Raw genomic sequence first — 23,039 nt, 5'->3', positions numbered from 1 at the left:
CTTTTCCCGGGTTCCTTGTCTCTTTTGTATATTTTACCGGAATTCTCCCGTATTTTGATTGCTTTATGTTTACTTGCTTTTTGGCTTTAAATTATGGCATTATGACTGCATGCTAATAGGTCTCTGTACCGGTGTTGAGGGACAGAGCTAAAATTTTAGTCAAAATCGGGGACAGTTGAGAGGTATTACGACAGGAGGGGGTTACGGATCTGGATTATTTATCGAAAAAGTTCATCCTTTGCAGAGATACGCCGTTAAAAACTTTGTTAGCGACTTACAAAACGTTGGCCAAATACAGTCTATTAGTGCTGCAAAACGAAACGTAACTTAAAAGTTACTGTAGAACGTATATGTTTAAACGCTCATGTGTTTTCCGCTCCCTTACATTTTTCCTAAAGGGGAAGCAGTTTTACACTGAAGTGAACTCTGTGTGAACATAGACTTAAGGTAACTGTAATGCTTTACAAAAGAATACACAACGATTTGTTAAACAAATCGTTATATAGACTTAGAAGCAGCTTTTCCAGGATGGTGTGTTTGGGGTTTAGCGACAGACAACAATTTTGAAAGGATTGAATTATGGTCTTAAATAATGTTCCGCAGTGTATGCCTTAACAATGCTTTTAACCTCGTTACTCGTTTACACTGCTCATAGAAAGAAAGTGCAAATAACATGCAAACACTCTCCCTTCACCAACCAAGCTTCCTACGAAGTAATGTTACTGTGGGGTAGAAGTCTGTGTGTATAGTTTTTTTGGGGGGAGGGGGTTAACATCTTACGTCATTTCCTGCATGTGTGTCCACTTCCCGGTGGAAAATATCTTCCAAAGAAAAAAAGAGAAGGGGATGTTGTGAAAACTTGCATGTTTGCTGTTTTATCTTTATCTTAACTAAAACAACTTTTTAGTCGCTGCAAACAGTTAATATTTGCCTTCTCCTTCAGGTGTACCCCGAACCCAGAAACGACATCGAGTGTTTGTGCAACATCAGGGAATTTCTGAAAGGTTGTGCCACCCTCAGAATAGAAGTAAGTTTTTTCATCAGATTTCCACTTCTGTCATGTTGCTTTGTTTTTGTGGTTCATATTTTACATTGTCTGTTCTAAAAGAGCCTTGTTGATTTTGGGGGGAGTTGTGTGACCCATATGCAGGCTATATATATTTATACAGTTCTGGTTTGTATCTTGCAGAAACTTTGTAAATTCAGGATAATTATCTAATAATACAACAGGCCTCCTATGCTGTTTGTGAAGTACCTTATTTGTTTGTTGTAGTTCTGTAAAGTAACAATTTAACCATAACAGCATGACTATTTGCAATGAGAATCTTGTTCTGCATTTATGTACACAATTTGGGAAAAAATGGTTTAGTATACTTGTGATTGGATACTGTTATGAATAGATCGTTTATTTGTTTGGTTTGTTTATCATGTAGGTGGGCTGGTCCATGCAGCTCTATCAGCTTTGGTTCTGTCTAAAGGTAGTAGCGTGCTTACATTGTTAATATCTGATGTCATTGTCAGTAGACATGATATGCTGAATGTTTTGATATTCGTTATGTCAGACATGGTTTAAGCTAGTACACTATTTGCAGTATTACATTCCACCTCATTTTAGTGTACACGAGAAATTTGGGGGAATCATAAAGGTTACCACAAATAGTACACTGAGTGAATACTTTGAGTAACTTTTCTGAATGGATAGACGGCAAAAGCATTGTGGTAGGTCTGTTCTTGAATTCAGAAAAGTTACCTATGTGTACACCTTATGTTTACCTTTATGGATCTCCCATCTCTTTCCTTTGGAAAAGAATAATTAAGTGTAACAATATTCTTTTTTTGGAAAAGAGTAGTTACGTGTAACAATATGTAATTTTCTGAATAGTATAATGTAAATTGTCTGCTTAAAAATAGAAAATCAGAGTTACCAGTGCTAAGTTACATTTCTTAATGTCAAACTTTCTGAATCCTTACTTTCATATCATGAACATTCTTAACACTTTTTTGCACAAGAATACAAGTACAGCAGTTGTAAAAGCAGAGTAGTCTCTTATCATTTTCAAAATTTTCTAAGTGTTGTCTTAGTTTCTGTCAATATTATATTTGCAGTAGGAGCCATAGCATTTTTAGAGTGACACAGCATATACATTTCTTAACTGGAGACTGAGTTTCCAGAGCTCTGGGTTTTCTTGTTTTCTAAGTATACTTGCCACTAAGTTACAGCATGGTTTGCTGAAATTGGATTCTCCTTTACTTTCTATAGTGTGTGCTGCTCAGACTGTTGCATACTAACTTGGTATTGTTTCTAATAGACCAAATAATTATCTGCAGAGAAGCACAGGTTAATTTTGGTGTGTTTATGTATGTGAAGCAGAACTCCAGGTCAAGAAGTGTGGAATGTGTGGTTCTTTTGGGTGAGGTGGTTGTGGCAGCTGATCATGAAAGGGATTGTGTGGTATTCATATCATCTGAATTAAAATCAGGCTGGCAATCTGAGAAAGATACTAAGAGTCTGGATTATGAATTTAGATGTCCAGAGAATATTGAGTTAGCAGTATGTATATGCAGTTAAAAAAACCTTCCTGAAGCAGTTTCTCAAACATTATTTTCTTCAGAGCCTTCCTGTAAGAATGTGTGGTACTCTAGAACCAGTTTGTAGTTATTTCATCAGTGCTTCAGATGTGAGCTGGTCAAGGTTTGCTTCCATTGGCTTCATGGTTTACTGATGGACACTGCTGTGTATTGTTTTGCAATTCTGGATACCTGATTTATGTGACGGACATGGTTGATACTTTCTAGTGGGCATAATGATGTCTGTAATTTATTGGAAAGAAATGAAAGCAGAACATAATAGAATATTGTGAGTACCTCAGGCTCAGGGGAAACAAGTACACTCAGTGAGTGTTGAAAACTATAAAACAAGATGTGGGAGTCTTTAGCAGTATACATTCTCACATCCTAACAGTGTCATGTACATCAGGTAGACTTTGTTAGGAATAGCTTGTACAAAAGTGATGAAAGAATGCTTGGGAATGATGTAAACCAGGTTTACTGAATGATAGGAGAGTACTGTTATGACAGTTGCATGTCCAATAGGTAAGGAAGGCCTGAGTGAGTTAGTATGTCAGTAACAGTTTCTATAGGTAATAAAAATGTCTCACAATATCTCAACAAAAATGCCATTTTGCCTCAGAATTTTAAGACCTTCAGAGTTTCTTCTGATTTTTTATAAATTTTGACTTGCCCTTTGCTTAATTTCTGCCATTTTCTGACCTTCTTTTCGGAGCTGTTTAATATTGTGATTTGTATCACCAGACATGGCACATTACAGCATCCAAACTTGGTGGATTATTTTCATGTTTTTGTCTTTCATGATAACTGTATTGCTTGTCATAATAACAAATAGTTGCATTTTTGTAATATTATCTGGTATTTAACTCTCCATTTATTATAAATTGTCCATAGCTTTATTTTGCCCTTAGTAATACTAAAATTCAATTGGAATGTATATATGATGTAGCTCTGTGTTGTCTTGATAGATTTTCAACTGTATTTATGTATGCCATGCAGTAATTTGCCTCTCTTGTGACAGACTTTGCTTTTTATGTAGCAGATAAAACCATACATAGTTGTTGCATGTTTTGAAAACATTGCATTTCAGCTACACCTTCACTTAGCATGTTCATCTTTAATTTTCTTGGAGTTCAGCCAGCTGACTAAATTTTCTGGTAACACATAATTAGATTTATTCATTTTTTTTCTGAAAGTATCCATACCATTAACTGAAACCCTAATTGCTATTTCTATTGCATTCTGACAAGTTTAGACCGACTGTTTCTCTTTCCTTCTATGTCTGTATCTGCAAAATTCTTGATCACTAAATTCCAGCTTGCTGTGAGATAAGTACACTTTTTCTTTTAGAGATACACTTGAACTGGTTTATAGGTTTTACCTTCATTTGTGGTTATTGGTGGATATGCTTTGGTCTAGCTAAAGAGTACTGTATTTGCTTTTTGGATTGATTTCTAAAGTGTGCTGTTTTAGCATATTGACCACGAATGAATAGAAACAATTTTCCTTTATTAGGCCGCATGACTCACTGTTTTGAACAACATGTTGTTGTATAGTAAATATGACTGGAAATGTAAACATGGTTTTGCATTTAAATTCAATGCAGATGATTGTACAGCTCTTTTGAGTGTGTACCTTTAACTCCTAGTAGGTGTGGCTAGACCCTTTAAAAAATGAAGTTATCTCCTTACAGGTCTAACAAATACTCACTGATATAGGTCAAATATCAATACAACTGTATTTGCCATCATGTATACTTCAAGATAAAATATTAAAATGCCTTGTATGTAGCATGGTTTTGGAAGTATTAAGGCAAATATGAACAAGCAATATTTGACGCCTAGAAGAGCAGTAGGAGGTAACTGCAGATGTGCCTGGAGGCGTCACTAGGATGTAATGAGTTAAATCCAAGTATATTTCACGTTTTAGAAGTGTAGTTTTTCTTTAGTAGATTTTGAGAAGTGTATCTGCTTTTGTTTTATTTGGGCATTGCACATGTCAAGAATTAAACGTTTATTTTTAAGTGTGTAGCATTTATCTGCCAGTACTTGACAGTATGTTTGTGGGTATATTGTTTAAAACAAGACAAAATGTACATACAATGGTGTTGTATTTTTTAATTAATTTTATTTAATTATGATTGGCTGCTGTTGATTTTTAGGTAAATGTCATCCTTCACTTTTTTAAGTTTTTTGTGCTCAATACAACAATCTGTCACTTTTGTAAAATAAAAAGTACTAGTAATGCCAGTGCCAAATTTATTTTGTTAAAATGTATGCACTTATAAAAGCAGATGATGTCTTGTAAACCTCTAGTTAAAGCCGTTCCTCAAGCAAAGAATTTCCTTTTGAAAAGCTAATGAGATTTTTAACACTAATCAAGAAAACAGTGGTATTTTGATCTGTGTACAGTTTTTAACGAGATGAATTTTAAGCTGGACACCATTTTTATTGAACTGTACATATGGCAGTTCTGCTCCTATCTTTATTTGCAGTCTTTTGGATGGTGGTGCTATGCATTTTAGTTTGTTTTTACTTCAGAGCTACAGTGTTGCTGTTGTGTGTGATGATCTCAGTATTGTGAGGAGTCCACATATCCTCTTTGTATGTGTCTAAATTTGGTGACAAAACAAGCACAGCTTCTGAATGTATATTGTTGTATACAAGTCATTATATTTTTTATTTATTATTTTGACATTTGTTTACCGGGGTATGTGTGACTGGACAGGTGCCCTTTGTCAGCGGAGGCCCAGGGAGAAACGCTCCATACAGAAAAACACTATATACAAAAAAAAAAAAAAAACAAGAGAGAGAAATAATACATAAAAAAGTATTGTAAAAGACAAGTAGCCATGATGAATAAGGAAATAATAATACAATAAGTTGATACTAGCCTGTGGTACTTAGGAAGGTGCAAACATTAATGAGCATGTAGATCTGTAGAGAAAGTAGAATTTTGTAGTGTCGCACTTATATGCTGCTGGTGTTAGATGAAGGGGTTAAAGTGATAGTGAAGTAAAGCAGTAGTAGTGAAGGTATGAGGTAGTTAGAGATGGGGGTGTAGGAGGGAGAAAATAAAAGATGAGATGGGGCTGTAGCAGGGAGAAAATAAAATGTGAGATGTGAGGGGAAACTGTAAGGATGTGAAAGAGGGGGTGCTTATTTAGAGAGTTGCTGAACTGTTTGTCAAAAAGGGTAGTAGAATTATATGGCCTTCCCAGAAGCATAAAGTGATTATTAACAAGATCAGGTAATTCAATGAAATCTACAAAGGGTAGATTTCTAGTGCATAGAGATGGGGCACTGACTGTGAACCAGAAGTCTCAAGCTTGCGAATTTGGCCTGGACACTGGAGAAGCCTGCTGAGTGGCAGGAATTAGTGGATTGGCAGTTCCATATTCATCACCATGTGGACTAAGGTTGGCAAGAATTATCCTGGCAATCAAAACTTTCCAAGGTTTCCATGCGCCTCCCCCTTAGCCATAATACTTTATAAGTTGGGGTTTTCCTTTTTTGCGGGCACTTTTTGCCAGTGTTAAAGATGATTGCATTTGTAAACAGTCCCTGGCTACTCCTTAGATGTTCTTCATGTTTCACTACCTGCAGGCAGATAACCCAAGTGTGATGACTGCAACAGTGAATACACTCGAACATCTACATTTATGGTAAGTGTACACAACTGTACTTTTTTATAGTGATTCTGAATTTCCAGGTGAAATTGTCATTTTATTTGCATTCGTCTACTCAAAGTACGACTCGTCACAAAACGTTTTTAGAAGAGGTCTGAGGAGAAAAACTGTAACAAAAGACAACATATAAGTAATGCAATAAAATAAATTAGATGGTACACATTATTTGTTGAGTTTTTTATCATTCCAGTATTGTTTTCATTAATTTCCAGGTCAGCCTGTTCACTTGTTTTAGATTTTTCTGTCCACGACACTTTGGTACCATTCTCATAGACTTCAGTCCCTCTTGCTTTTCTGTTTGGACGTGTTAATCCCTGCAATTGCCTCATGTACACAGACAACCCTCTCCTCCTTCCACCAAACACTAATACATGCGAGAGATGCAATTATATATCCAAATTGGAGGCTAAGCTCTCTCAACCCAAGACTGGACCAGGCAGTCAAGAGGAGAAGGGAATTACTTGCATCACACCACCAGTCTCACATAGACCTATGAAACTAGCACCGGCAAAAAACTCACATAAATACATGAAAACATACTCGGAGGCTCTAAATAAAAATCTACAAAATCAACAGAGACCTCCAAAGCAGACATCCAAGCAGCCTCCACCCCACAACACAAACCATGAAACACATACTTCACAAAACCAGTGTGCCACACAATCACAGTCCTTAAGGCAAAATAACATGCCCAACACACTAGTAATAGGTGACTCTATAGTCAGGCACACTGACGTCCCACTCACTAGGCTGAGCAAGGAGAAGGTTACTGTTAGCTGCCTGTCGGGTACCAGGGTCTGCCACATTACACAAGCACTCAGGTCACTCCAGAACAAGTACAAATATGTTATTGTCCATGTTGGTGTGAATGGCCTGAGCCGTACCTCTCTGGACTACATGAAAAGAGACTTGGAGGAGCTCTCTGATCATGTAGCCCAGGCCGGTATGACACTGACCCTGAGTAACATCCTGCCCTCACCAAGAATTATACCACGGTATAGAGAAAAAATTATCAATTTCAACAATTGGCTAAGCTTCTGGTGTCATTCAAAGGGAATCCAGTGTCTGTCAGCCTGGGATGACATGATCGACAAGCCATGCTGCTTCACTAGAGACGGCTTGCACCTGTCACCCATAGGCTTTCGAATACTGGCCAAGGCTCTTGCCACCCACATAGTGCCTTTTTTAGGCAAGGCTCAAAAGACAAACCCACCGCTGTAAATAGCACAAGTAACAAAAAACTGAGGGTAATGCTACTCAATGCCAGAAGTCTAAACCTCAAAATGCACGCACTCGAGGCACTCCTCAGTATGGAGAAAATTGATATATGTGCAGTAACAGAAACCTGGTTTAAGGCTCCAGAGAGCACCCCAGCACTACCAGGCTACAAGTCGTACCATTCATTTCGGCCACAAAACCCGGACCGAAATACGAAAGGTGGGGGAGTATCCATATTCATCAAGGATACCCACACCTCCAGGTTACTGGTACAGCACGATGCTTCAGAGATCATCCACATGCAACTAACAATGGGCAAAACTGCTATTCAAATTATAGCTTGCTACAGATCACCCACCATGTCCCAGGACCCCCCACTCCTGGAAATACTGGGAAACATAAAGGTCCTACCAAACACCCCGATATTGGGTGATTTCAATTACCCAAACATTAATTGGGAGAACTACTCAAGTACAAACTCCCTTGCCCAACATTTTCTAGAATTTAATGCCCTGGATCAACTGGTCAACACCCCCACCAGAGGTGACAACATATTGGACCTGGTCATTACCAACATGGGCGACCGGTGTTCCACACCGGACGTCAACCCCTCGTTGGTTATATCTGACCATAAACTAATCACTCTGGATATCCACATTCCGCCACCACCCCCGGTCAAAGAAACCACCGTGAAAGACTTTTCAAAAGGAAACTTCACAGTACTTAAGACGAGGAGGGAAGTGTCAAAGCCCCCATGCTAAAGGATAATGCTGTCCAAGCTGCAAAATCTTTTACTAATGCACTCTATGGGCACCTACAAGAATGCATGGATTGTGCTATCCCAAACAAAACCAAGACTCACTCCTCCAAGAAAAGGAAACCAGTCTGGTGGACCCCTGCCATAAACAAGCTATACAATAGAAGGAGGAAACTAGTACAGAAAAGAGTAAAATCCCAAGAAGGGAAGACATCCCTGATCAGCATCAGCAAGAAACTATGTTCCCTCATAAAATCATCCAAGGCTAGCTTCGAAAGAAAAATTGCCATGGACTCCAAAGATAACCACAAGGCATTCTTTAGCTATGTCAAGAATCTAAGTGGCAAGTCTCAGATCTGCTTGGAGTTAGTGCAGAATGGCACAAAATACACTGAACTCTAAACCAACATCCTGGCAGACAAGTTTAGTGCAAACTTCACCCCCTCTCATCCCCAAAATGGCCCATAACTATACCAGAAGAATGTAGTGCCCCTGAAATCACAGACACTCAGGTTAAAACAGCCCTCTCCAAAGCCAAAAACACAGCATCAGTGGGACCGGACAGTGTCCCAGGCTGTGTCCTACACAAGCTCAAAGATGAACTAACCCCTCACCTAAACGCACTATTTAAACTCAGTCTCTCCACAGGCTATGTGCCCAGAGAGTGGCGCACAGCAACAGTTATTCCGCTCCACAAAGGTGGAGCCACAACTGACCCTGGGAACTATCGCCCTATAAGCCTGACTAGCTTGGTCTGCAAAGCTATGGGGGACATCATCATGAATCTCATTAACAGAGACATTGGGAACCTCCAAACACTGGACCCTACCCAGTTCGGCTTTAAGGGCAAATCATGCCTCCTAAACCTAGTGGACTTCTTTTGAGACAGTTACCAAGGCTATAGACGAGGGAAAGGTGGTCCACACAGCCTACCTAGACCTCGCAAAGGCCTTCAGCACCATTCCCCACTCAGGTGACAAGCTCACCAGCCTGAACATAAACCCCTACCTCACGAGATGGGTTGCCAACTGGCTCACAGACAGAACCCACATGGTAAGAGTTGCGGGAGCTAGGTCTGACTCTAAACTGGTTACAAGTGGCGTTCCCCAGGGCTCAGTCCTAGGACCCCTCCTGTTCAGCATATACTTCTCAGAGGTACAGGCAAGCACAGGAGGAATATGGCTGACCAAGTTCGCAGACGACTGCAAACTAGGGGCTATAATTGACTCTCCGGCTGACACAGACATCCTCCAAAAGGGTCTCACTGAAACAGATACCTTGTGTCAAAACCATGGCCTCAAGCTAAATGCCAAAAAATGCATAGTCATCCCCTTTGGAAAAAACAAAGTACCCACAAACTATCACATAGGTGGTAGCCCCCTAAATATGGAAGACATAATAAGGGATCTGGGGACCTAAGTAGATAGTAACCTCTCCTTTGATAATCACATTGCCAAAATGGTTAGAAAATCCTTCTATGTGGCCCACCTAATCACAAAAGGGTTTGCATCCAGATCGAAAGAGTTCATTGCGCCCCTCTACGCATCACTCATCAGACCCATCTTAGAGTACAATGCCCCATTTGGGATGTACCTTACAAGACCCCTGCAAAAACTGGAAAGACCACAGACGTACCTCACCAAGAGGATCACTGGCCTCAAGCAGATGCCCTATGCAGCTCGACTGAAGAAACTCCATCTGTACTCGGTTGCATACCACCTACTCAGAGGTGATCTCTGCCTGACATACAAGGCCAAGTCTAACCCAGAACTGATGGACATGCTCCACTTTAAAGAAAACCATATCCCCTCGAGCCACACGCTCCAGGGATCTAAACCTCACCACAACAATAAATAGGATGTGCTGGAGGGACAGATTCCTGCTCCAGAGACTTACCATGCTCTGGAACAAGATTCCAGCCTACATTAGGCAAAGCTCCTCGCTAATACTCTTCAAGAGAAACCTTGACGAGTGGATGGGAAACAAAGTTTACCCCAGGGATCACTTCAGTGGCTCTGCTGGACAGAGGCACAGGGAACTAATCTAAGGGGGTGGCGAAAGCCAACACATTCCGGCTAGGCTTATAAAGGCCTTCGAGCAGATAGCCTAGTACCTACCTATGAACCTATGCATTTAGTTTTTAATAGTTATTGTTACTGTCTTGGCAGTTTGAGTGAGTTGCGAGTTGCTATTTTGTTGGCTAGAGCTAGTATGAAAAGGGGTTTGAGGAATTTAGGGTGATACTGCACCATCTTTTAGGGTGGATCCGTGGTATGTCGTTGCGTTCTTTCTGTAATAAACTGTGCAATGATGTTTACATCTGTTTAAAGAAACCTGTATTTATTCTGTATGAAAGTAAACAAATAGAAGCCAAATCAATGCATTAACTGGATATATAGGAGGTATAAATATCTTGAATGAGGCCATGTAGAACTGGTGGCATCAACCAAGCCTAGAGTAAAAAAAAAAAAAAAACACCTATCCATATACTGCAATACTCTTATCTGAATTTAAAAGAGGCTGGATGTACCTTCTTTCATGCTATCTTGCATGAACAGTGGAAACAATACAAAGCAAGTGATTGCAGTGACTATAAAAAAATGTATATGGTTTGGCATCTTAAAGTGGGCACACAAAAAATACAGCTAAACGTTTAAAAGCCAAACTTTAGTCTGTTAGATCACCAGAGGAAAATTTGGCAGTGACATTGTATAATTTTGTCTGTGCCCAAAATATTACATTTCTGTGTAATTAGATTGTAATACGATTTGGCAGGCCTTTGTGGAGATGAAGTGCTTGCGGACAAGATTTTTTCTTCCTGCTAACATTGGGGTGAATAGAACCCCTTCTGTACAAGATTGTAGTTCTCATTGTCAGAGGTTCTCTTACATCATCAGTTGACCTACAGTCATTAACATTGGTACTAACTATAGCTCCATATTTTGAGACCACAGCTTTCAATGTCAACCTTACCAGCACTGGCATTCCAATCTGTCACTGCTTTTGCTGTAAGGGGAACTTCAGCCTTGGAGCAGAATCTCGATTTTTTCTCAAGCTCAGTGTTGGTCCTGATCCCTTTGGAGCCAGCCATACTATCATAGTATCACCAAGATCAGCCTTTGCATTGATGCCCACTTTGTAGACCAGGGTTGAATGGTTCATCGGCTTTGGTGGTTGGGGTGAGGCCATCTTTGTTGGTCTTGGGGTCTTTTATTTTGATTCTGAGATCAAACCCAGTTGGCTTAAAGGATGAGTTCCTTTGGTAAGCCCTAACCATGGCAGTAATGTCTGTCCTTATCCTGATGGTCGAGAATAAAGGCCAAATTCAGAAGCATTTAGACTCTCCCCAGAAGTGTCCAACCCCAAGTTTTGATGAGGGCATTGATATCCCCCATCACTGACGGATGACCCCCAAGTATGGGTAAATATTAGAAGTGATAACTGTAAAGACAATATGTTCCCCTGAACAGCCTTCTTTCCAAGAACATCTTGCAGGGGGCGTTCTGGTCTTCCAACTGAGTAGGTTCCCTCCAGCAGTTAAGATGGCTCTAATGGTGGGAAAGACAGGATGGGGAAGGCTCTAATATGGTGGCCCTTCCTGGAAGATGCCCGATGGGAACATTCAGTCTCCTAAGGACTGAATTTGTTGTTTGCAAATGTCTCAAATGGAGTCCGTGATTAAAGCAGTGGTTCTGAAGAAGACCCCAACTCTGCAGATCCCATCTGTTCATCCACCTGACAAGGATTCTTATGTGATGGACAGACTGGAGAAGTGTGTTTCACATCCTCTGTATTTCATCAAGGACCATAAACTTCACTTCCAGAGAGATCTGGTTGACAAAACTAACCACTCTGTGGATATGTTGTCAGATAGGGGCTTAAAAAAGCTTTTACCTTCAGTCCTAGATATCAGCCATTTTATTGAATTGCTAACCTACCCATGCATTTTTTTTGTATATTTATTAGTTGAACATATTCGTTGACTAGATGTCCCTTTTTACAGCCAAAACATAAGCAATTCATTAAAATAAAGGGGAAAATAGAATCTTTATCCAATTCTATAATCAAACGACAAATTAACAAACAATCCAAAATAAAGAAGCATGCAAAAGAAACAAAATGATATTGAACGATATACTAACATATTTTTTTTCATCTCCCCATATGTAAAATTCAATAGGTTGACTAATTAAAAGTAAAGTTAAGTCTAGAAAAATGGAGCTGATAAAGATTTAAATAAATCTGAGCAACTATTGAAAGAGTTTAGGCCAGTTCCTGATTATTATTTTTTTTTTAAGTGAAATCTTAATTTTATTGATTCCATTTCTTTGATCATTGACTTCAGAAGTTAGAGAAATTCTGAACACTGAGTTGGTCTACTCAACTCTTCAGTTTTGACTTTTCTTGCAATGCCTAATATATAATAGTGAATATAATACTGGTCCCTGCTCATAATTGCTGGTAATGGAGCATTAAACAAAATTAGATGTTTATCATTTAATCTGCTAGAGTAGCTTTAGCTATACATGCTGTGTCTTGCATAGGATATAACAGCTAGCAAACTGCCAAAACTTCAGGACACCTTCCACTCACCCAGACAGTTGACAGTTCAAGTAGAGCTGTAGAAAATCAGTGGTCTGGTTGCCAAGCCTTTCTGAACTTCCTTGCTGCTGACCCTCTTGTGGGCTTACAATAATTGACAGTCCACTATCATTTTTCCATTCCTGGGCAGATAAGTTGCCTTCAGGGGGTAAAAGCCTTCCACAATTTATGTTGTAACTAAAACAATATTTGCATATTTAAGTGAAATTGTTTGTGCTATGTTAACAATGTATTTTTTTCTTGTACTGCCTTGCAAGGATTGTAGTCTTTCTTTTAGTGTAAAACTAGATAAACTTAACTTTTTCTGTAACTTTTTTTGAGAAAACCTTTACAGAGTTGTGTTTAGTGGCTGGGGTAAATGTATTTTGTGCTTGTCACATGTTTTTGTGTTGAAAACACTACTTTTTTGATACTTACAACTGACAGTAGTAGTCAGTAAAAATGTATCTGGACTTCAGGCTTCCTTCTCTGCTTTACTGTGGAACAACTTGCTGGTTCTTCAGTTCTTCTTTCCTTCCTCCAGCCACAACAAAGGAACTTTCTAACTAGGTTTCCAATTTTCCTCAGTCACAGATGATTGACTCTGCTGTGACCATTTCTGATTCCATAAACTAAATGTCCTCTTCCTTGGTTTCATTTGGTGTAGTCCCTTCAGCCACTATGAACCAAAGGTTGGACATGTCCTCCACTGCCGTTGATGAGTCCTTAGAGGGCATGGAAAAAACACTCTTGTTGGTTTCTGGTGAGAATGCTTCTCTATGCAGCTGGACTGGGATGCCTGCTTCCTTGGTGATGATGCTGACAGGCTTCCATCTATTCCCATGGAGCTTTTAGTTAAAAGAAGCAGAACTTTATATTTTCCTGTCTCTGTTAACTTTAGACAGGAATAATTTATTGGGCTTAGCTCAGAGCTTAGCACAGACTGTTAATGCTTCTTATTCTGAACTTTCTGATAAAACAAAAAGGAATTCATTTTCTGAAGATTCCCGGTGTGATGAACAGGGAATTGATTATGAGGGAACAACTTTCTTTTCTCAGGTAAATCATTCTAATTCTGAGGAGACTATTTCTTTTGACGGCCCCTTGGAAGAATGTTCTTTTTCTCAAACCTAGTCTAGGATTAAACTATCTGTTTCATTGGGAACATATCATCCCAGTTTTTTTGAAAAAAGTGTGGTCTAGTACAACTGGAATTTCCTCAGCCTAATCCTGTTCTCCCATCTTTGGAGGATGATTTTATTGTGGCCTATAACATGCCTAATTTCCAGCCTGCAGCCCTTAAAAGACAGATTGTACAAAAATTCCTCAGTCGTTTTTATTTTCTAATGCCAGGTCTGACCCTGCAATGATTTTCTTTTCCAAATCCATCTGCAGCTGTACATTTGGTCAGCATTGATCCTTCTCCCTTTGATAAGAACAGGAAAGCCTTTATTAGATTTTGGAGAAAAGTGTACATCTATGCCACACTTGTTTTTGAGATTCTTAATTGCCAAGCTCACATGTTAAAGTTTCTTCTTGATTTATTTGAGAATATTTATTTTTTGTTTTACATTTGTTGAACGGGCTAGTCCAACTGGATATATGTCCGTTTTCAGTGGAGGCCCAGGGAGAAACGCTCCAACATAGATGAACAAGCATAACATAAGAAACAATATATTTGTATTACTAGAACATAATTGTAAACAACTTGTATAGTAAACAGTATTTAGAACATTATAACCACTTTTCCTACTGATGGAAAATCATTTCTGAATACACTGATTGATTGTTTGTTTTTTTAAAGTAATCAGACATTCATTCTTTGAATTTACTTATGACTCAGCCAATGCCTCTTTCAGAGCAGCAGTTACTAGAATTGTTATGTGGAGGTTTGCAGGGTTCTGTTCTCAAGATTTGCCTGAAGGAGTTAAAGCTGAAAGTTTGAATTCTCGTCTCGATACTGATGTTGTCTTTGGACCATCTGCTGCTGGGTTCTTGAAAAGGTATGGTGAGAGAGGGAAACTGATTCAAGGGATGACTCAGATTTTTCACCTTGCCTTCCTTCACATTTTAAGGTTTCATACCTACATCAAAATCTTCTTATAAAAAGCAAAACAGACACACATCCCTTCAAAAACAATGGCAAGGAGACTTCAAAAAAGAAGGAGAGAGCCCCTGAAACCAGGACGGTAAAGCTAGTCTAAATAACTTTCTTTGAATTGTAACCCAACCCCTTTCCACCCAGGCAAGCCTTTAACCCCTCCCCTAAATCTAATCTCCATGTCTATCTTTGTCAACAGATATATGTCTGGGGTGTAGATGGCAGTGGGAGTTGCTAGCTCCTTTTCAGGAGATTCTTCTGCATTCTCCAGATCAAACTTCATTTTTTCACCTTCTGGCATTCAGCATCTGCTGAGTCAAGGTCCTAGAACCTCTTCCCCTTTCTCTGTCAGGGAAAGGTATTTATTTATTTTTTATTTTATTTTACATTTGTTAACTGGGAAAGTCCGACTTGGAACAAAGCCAATTTTCAGCGTGGCCTGGGGAGAAAGGCTCCAGATGCATGTCTTTGTAAAGTGGGAGGAAACCCACACGAACGCAGGAAGGACATGTAGACTCCCCACAGAAGGCACCCCAGCCGAGAATCGAACCGGAGAACCTCTTGCTGTGAGGCGAAAATGCTACCACTGCACCGTCCAAGCTTTTACTCAGTAATGTTTGTGGTACCAAAGAAAGAAACCACGTGGAGACCCGTCCTAGATTTTTCCTTTTTCAACCAGTTTGCTAAGTCCTAAAGTTCAAAATGTTATCTCTTCACAGCCTTTTACCATTTACATCCCCCATTCACTGTTTTGGAAGCACTAGATTAGATTTAAATGGTGCTTTATTCTATTAATTTCGCACAAGGTTTCATTTTTTAAGGTTTTCTCTATGTAGATTATGCAATTAGTTCTCTGCATTATCGTTTGGGAGATCCGCTGCTCTAAGGGTATTGCCAACGTGTCTTGCTCCAGTGATAGCTTGTTCTAGACTGCAGGGTATTCACATATTTCCATATTTATATGACTTGCTTATCTTGGCAGAGTGTTTTCCCAAGTGTGCCACTTGGGTGAGAGAGCTCCTTCACAGTGCTTCCCACAGGATTGGATTGTTTTCCTGAGGTGTCTCCTAGGTACCTTACTTCAAGTAGGTCTGTATCTAAATTCCTGAGATTTTTCCACTTGGTCCATGATTTCAGTAAGGGAATTTATCAGGATACTAGGATCCATGATATCTAAGATTCTCATGATTTCTCTAGCCAGAATCCACATGAGAGTAATCAAGTGGTACCTAAAATCTGTATGGTCCCAACATCAACACACAGTGACATTTCAGAAGACTCCAGTTTTGGGATTTGTAAAAAGGGAACTGTGTTGGTGGAGAGACCAGTTTTATCTGAATCCAGTTCTCCCATTCCACCTTCCAGCTCTGACACAGTCTGTAACAGATGTCTCAGACTTTGTGTGGGATAAAGATTATAGGGTCTTTGGAACAAAACGTACAGGCGAAAACATGTAAAAGTGATGTTAGTTCAGTGCATTTGTAACTGCCATATGTGGTCACCAGGGCCACTAAGAGTGATAACAGACACTACCACAGTAATGTAGTACTTGAGTAAGCGGGGGGGGGGGTCTAGATTTTTACCCTTTGTGCAGGTTAATCATGGTGCCTAGGATATATCAGTTCTGCAGTCTCACTCTGTAGGCATCTTACATTCTGTTGGAGTAAAACATTATGACAGGCAAGCTGAGCCGGACCAGGACTGACCCTCAAAATGGAAATTGAATTGGGGGACTTCCAGGATTACATCCAGCTGTGGAAGCCCCTCAAGTAGACTTTTTTTGTCTCCATTCCAAACAGACAACTGGCAAAAATCTGTTCCAGGACTCCTTACAAGCAGGTCAGGAAAACTGATGCCTTTTTATTCCATTGGATGATAATGTCCATGTATGCCTTTCCACTATTATCCAGGATAAGTTTCAGAGGGACTTTCCAAAGATAATTATTATGCAGTTCCCACAGAGGTTCTTGAAAATGCTGGCATGGGTATGGCAAGTCTTAAGAATGTTGTTGATGTTTCTTTGCTAATGGCCCGTTGGTAAAGCAACTAAGGGGTACTGTGATCTTCCCTTTGGGAGCCAACAGTCTACTCCCTGAAATCTTGCTCAGCTGTCCCACAGTGGAGACAGTTCAGGGTTGCCTGTCCCTGCATTTGTCCATGTGGATTACCATCACATGGGACAAGTGGATAAGGATACTTAAGTCTAGATTCTGCACAATCCCATTCCCTCTCGGATGTCCAGTCCAACCCCATCAAAATTCTGCAGAAGAAAAAAAAAAAGAGGTGTCAAAATTTTCTTCAAAAAGAGACCGTGCAGAAAATGTTTACTTTCATTTAACAGGAAACATTTTGTGATCAAAATGAATTGAGTGAAAAGGTACTTCCAATATTGGTGTCATGAAAGCAGCATGGTTAAAGTGCTCTGGAAATGTCATAAAGCTGAGTTAAATTTTTTTTTATTACGTGTGATCATTTCTACAACAAACAGAACTAGTTTAAAATGTTCCAAAAATAGTTTGCTTCATACCTACAATGACACAACAAACAAATTTCAGACCCATATCCTATATTGATTTCTGATCTCTGGCCTCAAAGTTTCGCAACAAATCCACAGCTGCAGTCAGTAGAGTTTCAGCATTAAGCTTTACTCATATGTTTCATATTGTGCAACAACACCTGACCCTTTCAGAAAACATCAGATGTTCTAAACACATTGCCTCAAGCGTGCAGCTTGTGTAACTGTAATGAACTGATTTACATTACAGAAAGACTCTTCTAACGCACACCACTTAATGTGAATTTATTTGTGGCATGTTTTTGTTTTCATCATACCTGCTGTTGACTGACTTCCGGCTCCTTCATCCAATTGCCTATAGACCCATTCTCTGCAGCTCCCACCCTCTGACATCCTCCATGATGTGACCTGCTCAGGGAGAGGTCCTGCATGCAGAGTGGGACAGACCAGGCAAGGAGCCGCCATACTGCTGACTGGTTAGTGATTTTCTCTAAGTCCTACCTGTACATGATGGTGTCAGTGTAAGGCATGTTCTCCACCTCAGACCCATAGGGAAACAATGTCTGCTCTGCCTGCTCCCCCAACTTGGCATCATCTCTCCAGATTCCAGCCTCTGCCAAATCTCAGTTATAAAGAGACACTTCTATTGTGGTACCTCCTGCTGAGAATAGGTATGCCCATTCCTTCTGTAACGTCGGATGCCCAAGCCTGGATCACCTGGGTTGTAGTCAGTGCTTCATCTCTCTGTGCCACTGGGCTGGCATGTGGCAACTTCTTTGCAGTCCTTTATTTTATTTTTTCTTCTTATTTTGCACTCTGTTCATTTCGGTTGATGTTTGTGCTGGTTATGAAAGCACATAAGAATTACAGCCCTAACCACTGGTTCTAATAAATGAACTCTTTAGGGACATAACAAAATGCCTCAAAGGCAGTAGTTTATACAGAAAAAAAATTGGAAATGTAGAAAAGCCGAAAACAAGTCATAGGCTCAAATTCAGTCTGAGTTTGTCTTGTTTAAAGTAAAATTTGAGAAGGTTGGGTTAACTACTGTAAAATGGCCCCTGTTGCAAAGATGCATTGTTAAGGGAAGTATAGAAGATATACTGTTTTATGACAAATACTTTTCTCTGCGAATGCTTGTAGCAGAGCAATACAGGCACACCCTTCTCCTTAGCTAACACTTCAGTAGCTCTCACATAATGCTTTTCTTGTTCATGCCATTCCTACCATATTAGCCTTAGGCTTAAAGATTATAGCATTGTGTATCTCATGCCTGCCACCTACAAGTTTTGTTTTCTGTATGAAAGCCTGAAGCTGCCATCATGCTCTGAATTTGATTATAATGTTCACTTTGTACAATTATGTGTGATGACTAGGTAACAGCACCACTACAAATATATATGGTGTAAATCTTGAACTAGGTTTCTGCAACAGGTACAGCTTTACCAATACTAAGGCAATGGTTTTCTCAAGTGTCTTATGACAGAAGTACTGATGTTTTTCACATTGTTCATTGCTGCAGTAGCCTTAGCTATGTGAGTTAAATCTTGCCAAGGATGTAACAGCCAGCTAGCGTCCAAAACTTCAGGGCACCTTGAGCAGAGCTGACTAAAAGACAAGTTTGTGCGCCAAGCCCTTAAGAGCTTTACTGCAGCTAAAGAGTACAGTCCTCTGAGGCTTTTGAGGATTGATGGTATGCTTGTGCTGTTCCTTTGCTGGGCAGATAAGTTCCCTTTGGGGAAAAAATCTTCCATTACTTATTTCTAGTTTATTATTAATACTTTCCTCTTCTGGAAAGTTATTTTAATGGTAGGACTTTTAAAACACAACTGTAGTGTACTTTTAAACATGTGCGCTCTTTTTTCCTGTCAGTTTAAAAGTTGTTTAAAATAACTGTAAACTTTTTTTTTCCTGTGGAGAAATTGTTTATTTTGCCTTATGGGGCTGGCAAAGTGTTTTGTAAGTGAATTTTTAAAGACACTTTGTATCATTTGCTGCTTGCTTTCCCCAGGAAAGGGGCAATAACATTTTCAGCTTGAACATGGAACAATCTGTCAGTCTCATAGTCGATCTTCTTCAGGGCACAAAAAGAAAAGGTTAAGCAAACAGCCTTTGCCACAACTGCAGGGTAGCAATTTGCTTCAGCTGAAGGTGGGTGGCTCTGCTCTGGCCAATAGTTGTACCTCGGACCACTCATCTTCTACCCAGGATCCCTTGATGTAGCACTTACACTCACTATGGATTGGTGGTTAGTCATGTCATCTGTGATTGTTGGAGTCCACTCAATGATAAGGGTGAGTCACTGTCTGTACAGAGAGAGGGAATAGGGAAGGTTTTCCATGTTTTGTCAGAATGTAGTGCCCATCCATGGGAAAGCTGTTGCTGTTAGTAACATAGTTGGCCCCATTTTTCCTGTCAAAAAGCAGAAAACTAAGCATGTATCAACTCTTCCTCACATTTTGTTAGACAGGAGTAGTTTACTGGGTTTGTCTCTGGTTTTTATTCAATATTTTGATCATTCGTTTCCTACTTTCTGATAAAAGAAGGAAGGATACCTCTTTTCCTGAAGAGATTTAAAATTCTGAATCTCGACAGTACGATGAAGGGACAAATACAGATTTTCTCCACAGTTGTATGATTTGGACTGAGGAAGAGCTCAGGTTCTTATTCTCTTTGTGAGATTCCTCTCCTTTTGAGACTTTAGAATGTGTCAGTGTTGTCAGTGGAAGTTCACTAAGGTTTGTCAGTGGAAGTTCACTAAGGTTTCTCATTCCCTCAGAAAATTATGTGAGTTGTTTCCAGAAGGAATTTCCTGAAACTTCACCAGTTCCTCCAGTTCTGTCACATATGGAGGATGTGTGTGTCTTTGCTGTAATTTTCCTTGATTGTGTTTTTAGGAGCAGCAGGCTGGCTACAAAATGGATAAAGTTCCTCCAGTCTTTTTAAGTTTTTAAACATTCTTCCCAAGCCTGACACGGCAGCTGTACCTTTAGTTAATCCCACTGTTGCTAAACTTTAAGCTAGTCAGTTCCTATCCAATTCTTCCTGATGAAGCTGGAAAGATTATTGATTTTGTACGGAGAGCATGCTTCTGCAACGTTGAATTTTGGAATTTTGAATTGTCAGGCTCACATGTTAATGTTTTGACTAATTGTGAAAGTATGAAGAGTGTTTGGGCTGCAGTGTTTTGTTTTCTCTCCCGGAAAAATCTGCTTTAAAATTAATTTCCTGCTTTATATTAGTCACTGCTCCCAGTTTACATTGCATGTATAACCTGGTTGATAATTCTTCCAGGGCTATGGCCTCTAGTACTTTTGTGAGGAGATTTGCCTAGCTGCATTCTCAGAGCTTTTCAAGAGGATGTGAATAATGAGCTTTTATTTTCTCTTTTGGATAGCGATTCATTTCTTGTTTCCTTTGCTTCGGGGTTGATTGAAAAGAGTGATGAAAGTTAAGTCGGGGAATCTCTGAAAGATTTTTCTACTCACCTTTTTCAAAATTTCTAAGGGATTCTTTAACTTTCCTCATCCAGTTTTGGCATAATAACAAGGGTGTTCCAAAAAGAATTTAGCAATCCCCGAACCCAAATACAGTCCAACTAGTCAGTTTGACAGTTTTAAGTGAGTTTGTGTCCTTCCCCCACTCTGGCAGTCCTTTTTCAGTTCCAGAATGTCTGAATCTCCACTTTTCTCTTGGGCAGATAGTTTGTCAAATGGGTTCTGAAGATCATTCATTATGTTTACAGATGGCATTGAGAGGATATTCCTCCTTGCCAGAGGTTATATCTCGCTCTCCCGACCAGACTCTCATTTCTACTTGTCCTTCATTACATGGTGCCCCAGGGAGTGATAGAACCAGTTCCTCCTTCCAAATTTGGGAAAGGTTTTTGTTCAAGGATGTTTATAGTGCTAAATTAAGGTGATGTTTGGAGACCAGATCTGGATCTTTCTTCTTAGGTCATATTGTAATTGTGTCTAATTTCAAAATGATGTCACTTTGCAATCTGTTGCCGCTTCTGCCTCATTCAGTCACTTTGCAATCTGTTGCTGCATCATCCTCATTCAAGTTTCCTGGTAACACTACATTTTAAAAGATGCTTATTATCAGGTCTATATTAGATAAACGAAAGTTTATCTTACCAAACACTAACATGAGCGAAAATCCCGGAACCCGAAACCGGAATTGTGAGATCGCAGTACAGTGAAGATGGGAATATTTGCCCTTTCCTCACTGTAGTGCGATCTTGGAGTTGGAATATATATGTAGACCCCTTAGTATCACATTACTTTTCCTCCAGACTTCAGGCATTTCTCAAGATTTTGTGTATCTGAATCACTTGATCATTTCTCCTCTTTACCCTTTGGACTATCCATGGGGCCAGGAGTGTTCACAAAGTGAAAGTGGTTATCTTTAGCTATAGCTTGTTGCAGGCTACAGGGTATCCATTTTCTTTTTTCCGTATTTGGGTGACTTGCTTATCTTTGCAACATCTTTTTCAAAAGTGTCAGAATCTCTCACTTGGGTGTGAGGTCTCTCTCACAAGCTGGGATTCCAAAAGGATATTCAAAAGTCCTTTTTGACTCCTTCAGACAAGATTGTGTCCCTGGGGTGTCAGGGGACATATCCGTTCAAGGATCTTTTCTTCCACAAGAAAAAGTAGAAGTATTTCTAAGGTTTTCCGTTAAGAGTACTGTCACTGTGAGTGTACACCTCAGTTTTTGGGTCTCATGCCATCTATTTCTGATGATAACCCTGGCAAGACTCCACATGAGAAAGATACAATGGTATCTGAAATCTCTTTGATCCTAGCATTAGCATACCATGTTTTTTCAAATCCCAGTGCTGGGGTTTGTCAGCAGAAAAATTACTTGGTAGAAATGGCAAATATTCCTAAATTAGAGTCTGCCCTTTTCCCTCCCTGTTTTAAAGCAGTCAGTCATCTCGGACACCTCAGACTTTGCTTGGAGAGCTGTTTCCAGAGGGCTAATAGTGTGTGGGCCACCTAGACCAGATGCTAGTGCATAAGTAATGAGATGCTTGCTTTGATCAAGGCACTCTATTCTCTGGATCATCTTTGTTCCCCAGGCACTCTTCATGTTATTTAAGACAGTACCACAGTCATGTGATACATCTGCAAACAGGATGGGAACCAGGTTGTACCCCTTTGTAGGCTAGCTGTGTTTGCTTGGGATCTAGCTTCATAGCACAGTCTCACTCTACAGGCATCCTTCATTCTATCAGAGCAGTATTGTGTGGTAAACAAGATGAGCAGCCTGGTAGATCCTCACATATTCAAACTAGTGCAGGGGATCTTCCAAGAGCTGATACATCTGTGTAGAGTTCCTCTAGTAGACCCATTAGTCTCCTCACTGCATAATCAGCTGGCAAGAATTGTCTTATGGACTCCATACAAGAAAGCCTAGAAGACAGATGCCTTTTCTTTCCTTTGGCAGGAATGTTCCTGTATGTTTCTCTACCCTTTCCACTGATATCCAGGATACTTCTGAAGGGTCAGAACAAATTCCCCAGGATCATTGTAGTGATTCACTTTCTTGTCCAGACAACAACGGTTCTCCCTTCTTTTGGAAATGGCCAGGGACAGATACCACAA

At 39.8% G+C, this 23,039-nt stretch overlaps 1 protein-coding gene across 3 annotated transcripts in view; it reads left to right on the top strand.

Moving 5' to 3' along the window:
• ARHGEF7 (Rho guanine nucleotide exchange factor 7) overlaps positions 1-23,039 on the top strand; it is a 2,881,265-nt gene that overhangs the window by 99,608 nt on the left and 2,758,618 nt on the right. For all 3 annotated transcript variants that reach the window (XM_044072654.1, XM_044072651.1, XM_044072652.1), the window contains exon 2: positions 944-1,027. In XM_044072654.1, the coding sequence (XP_043928589.1) occupies positions 944-1,027 (84 nt within the window). The remainder of the gene's footprint in view (positions 1-943; positions 1,028-23,039) is intronic.

Source organism: Protopterus annectens, chromosome 5.part0, assembly GCF_019279795.1.
Source record: "Protopterus annectens isolate FY-2018-M chromosome 5.part0, PAN1.0, whole genome shotgun sequence".
Classification (NCBI taxonomy): domain Eukaryota; kingdom Metazoa; phylum Chordata; order Ceratodontiformes; family Protopteridae; genus Protopterus; species Protopterus annectens.
Note: the sequence above shows the minus strand (reverse complement) of the source record. Positions and strands in the feature narration are given on the sequence as shown.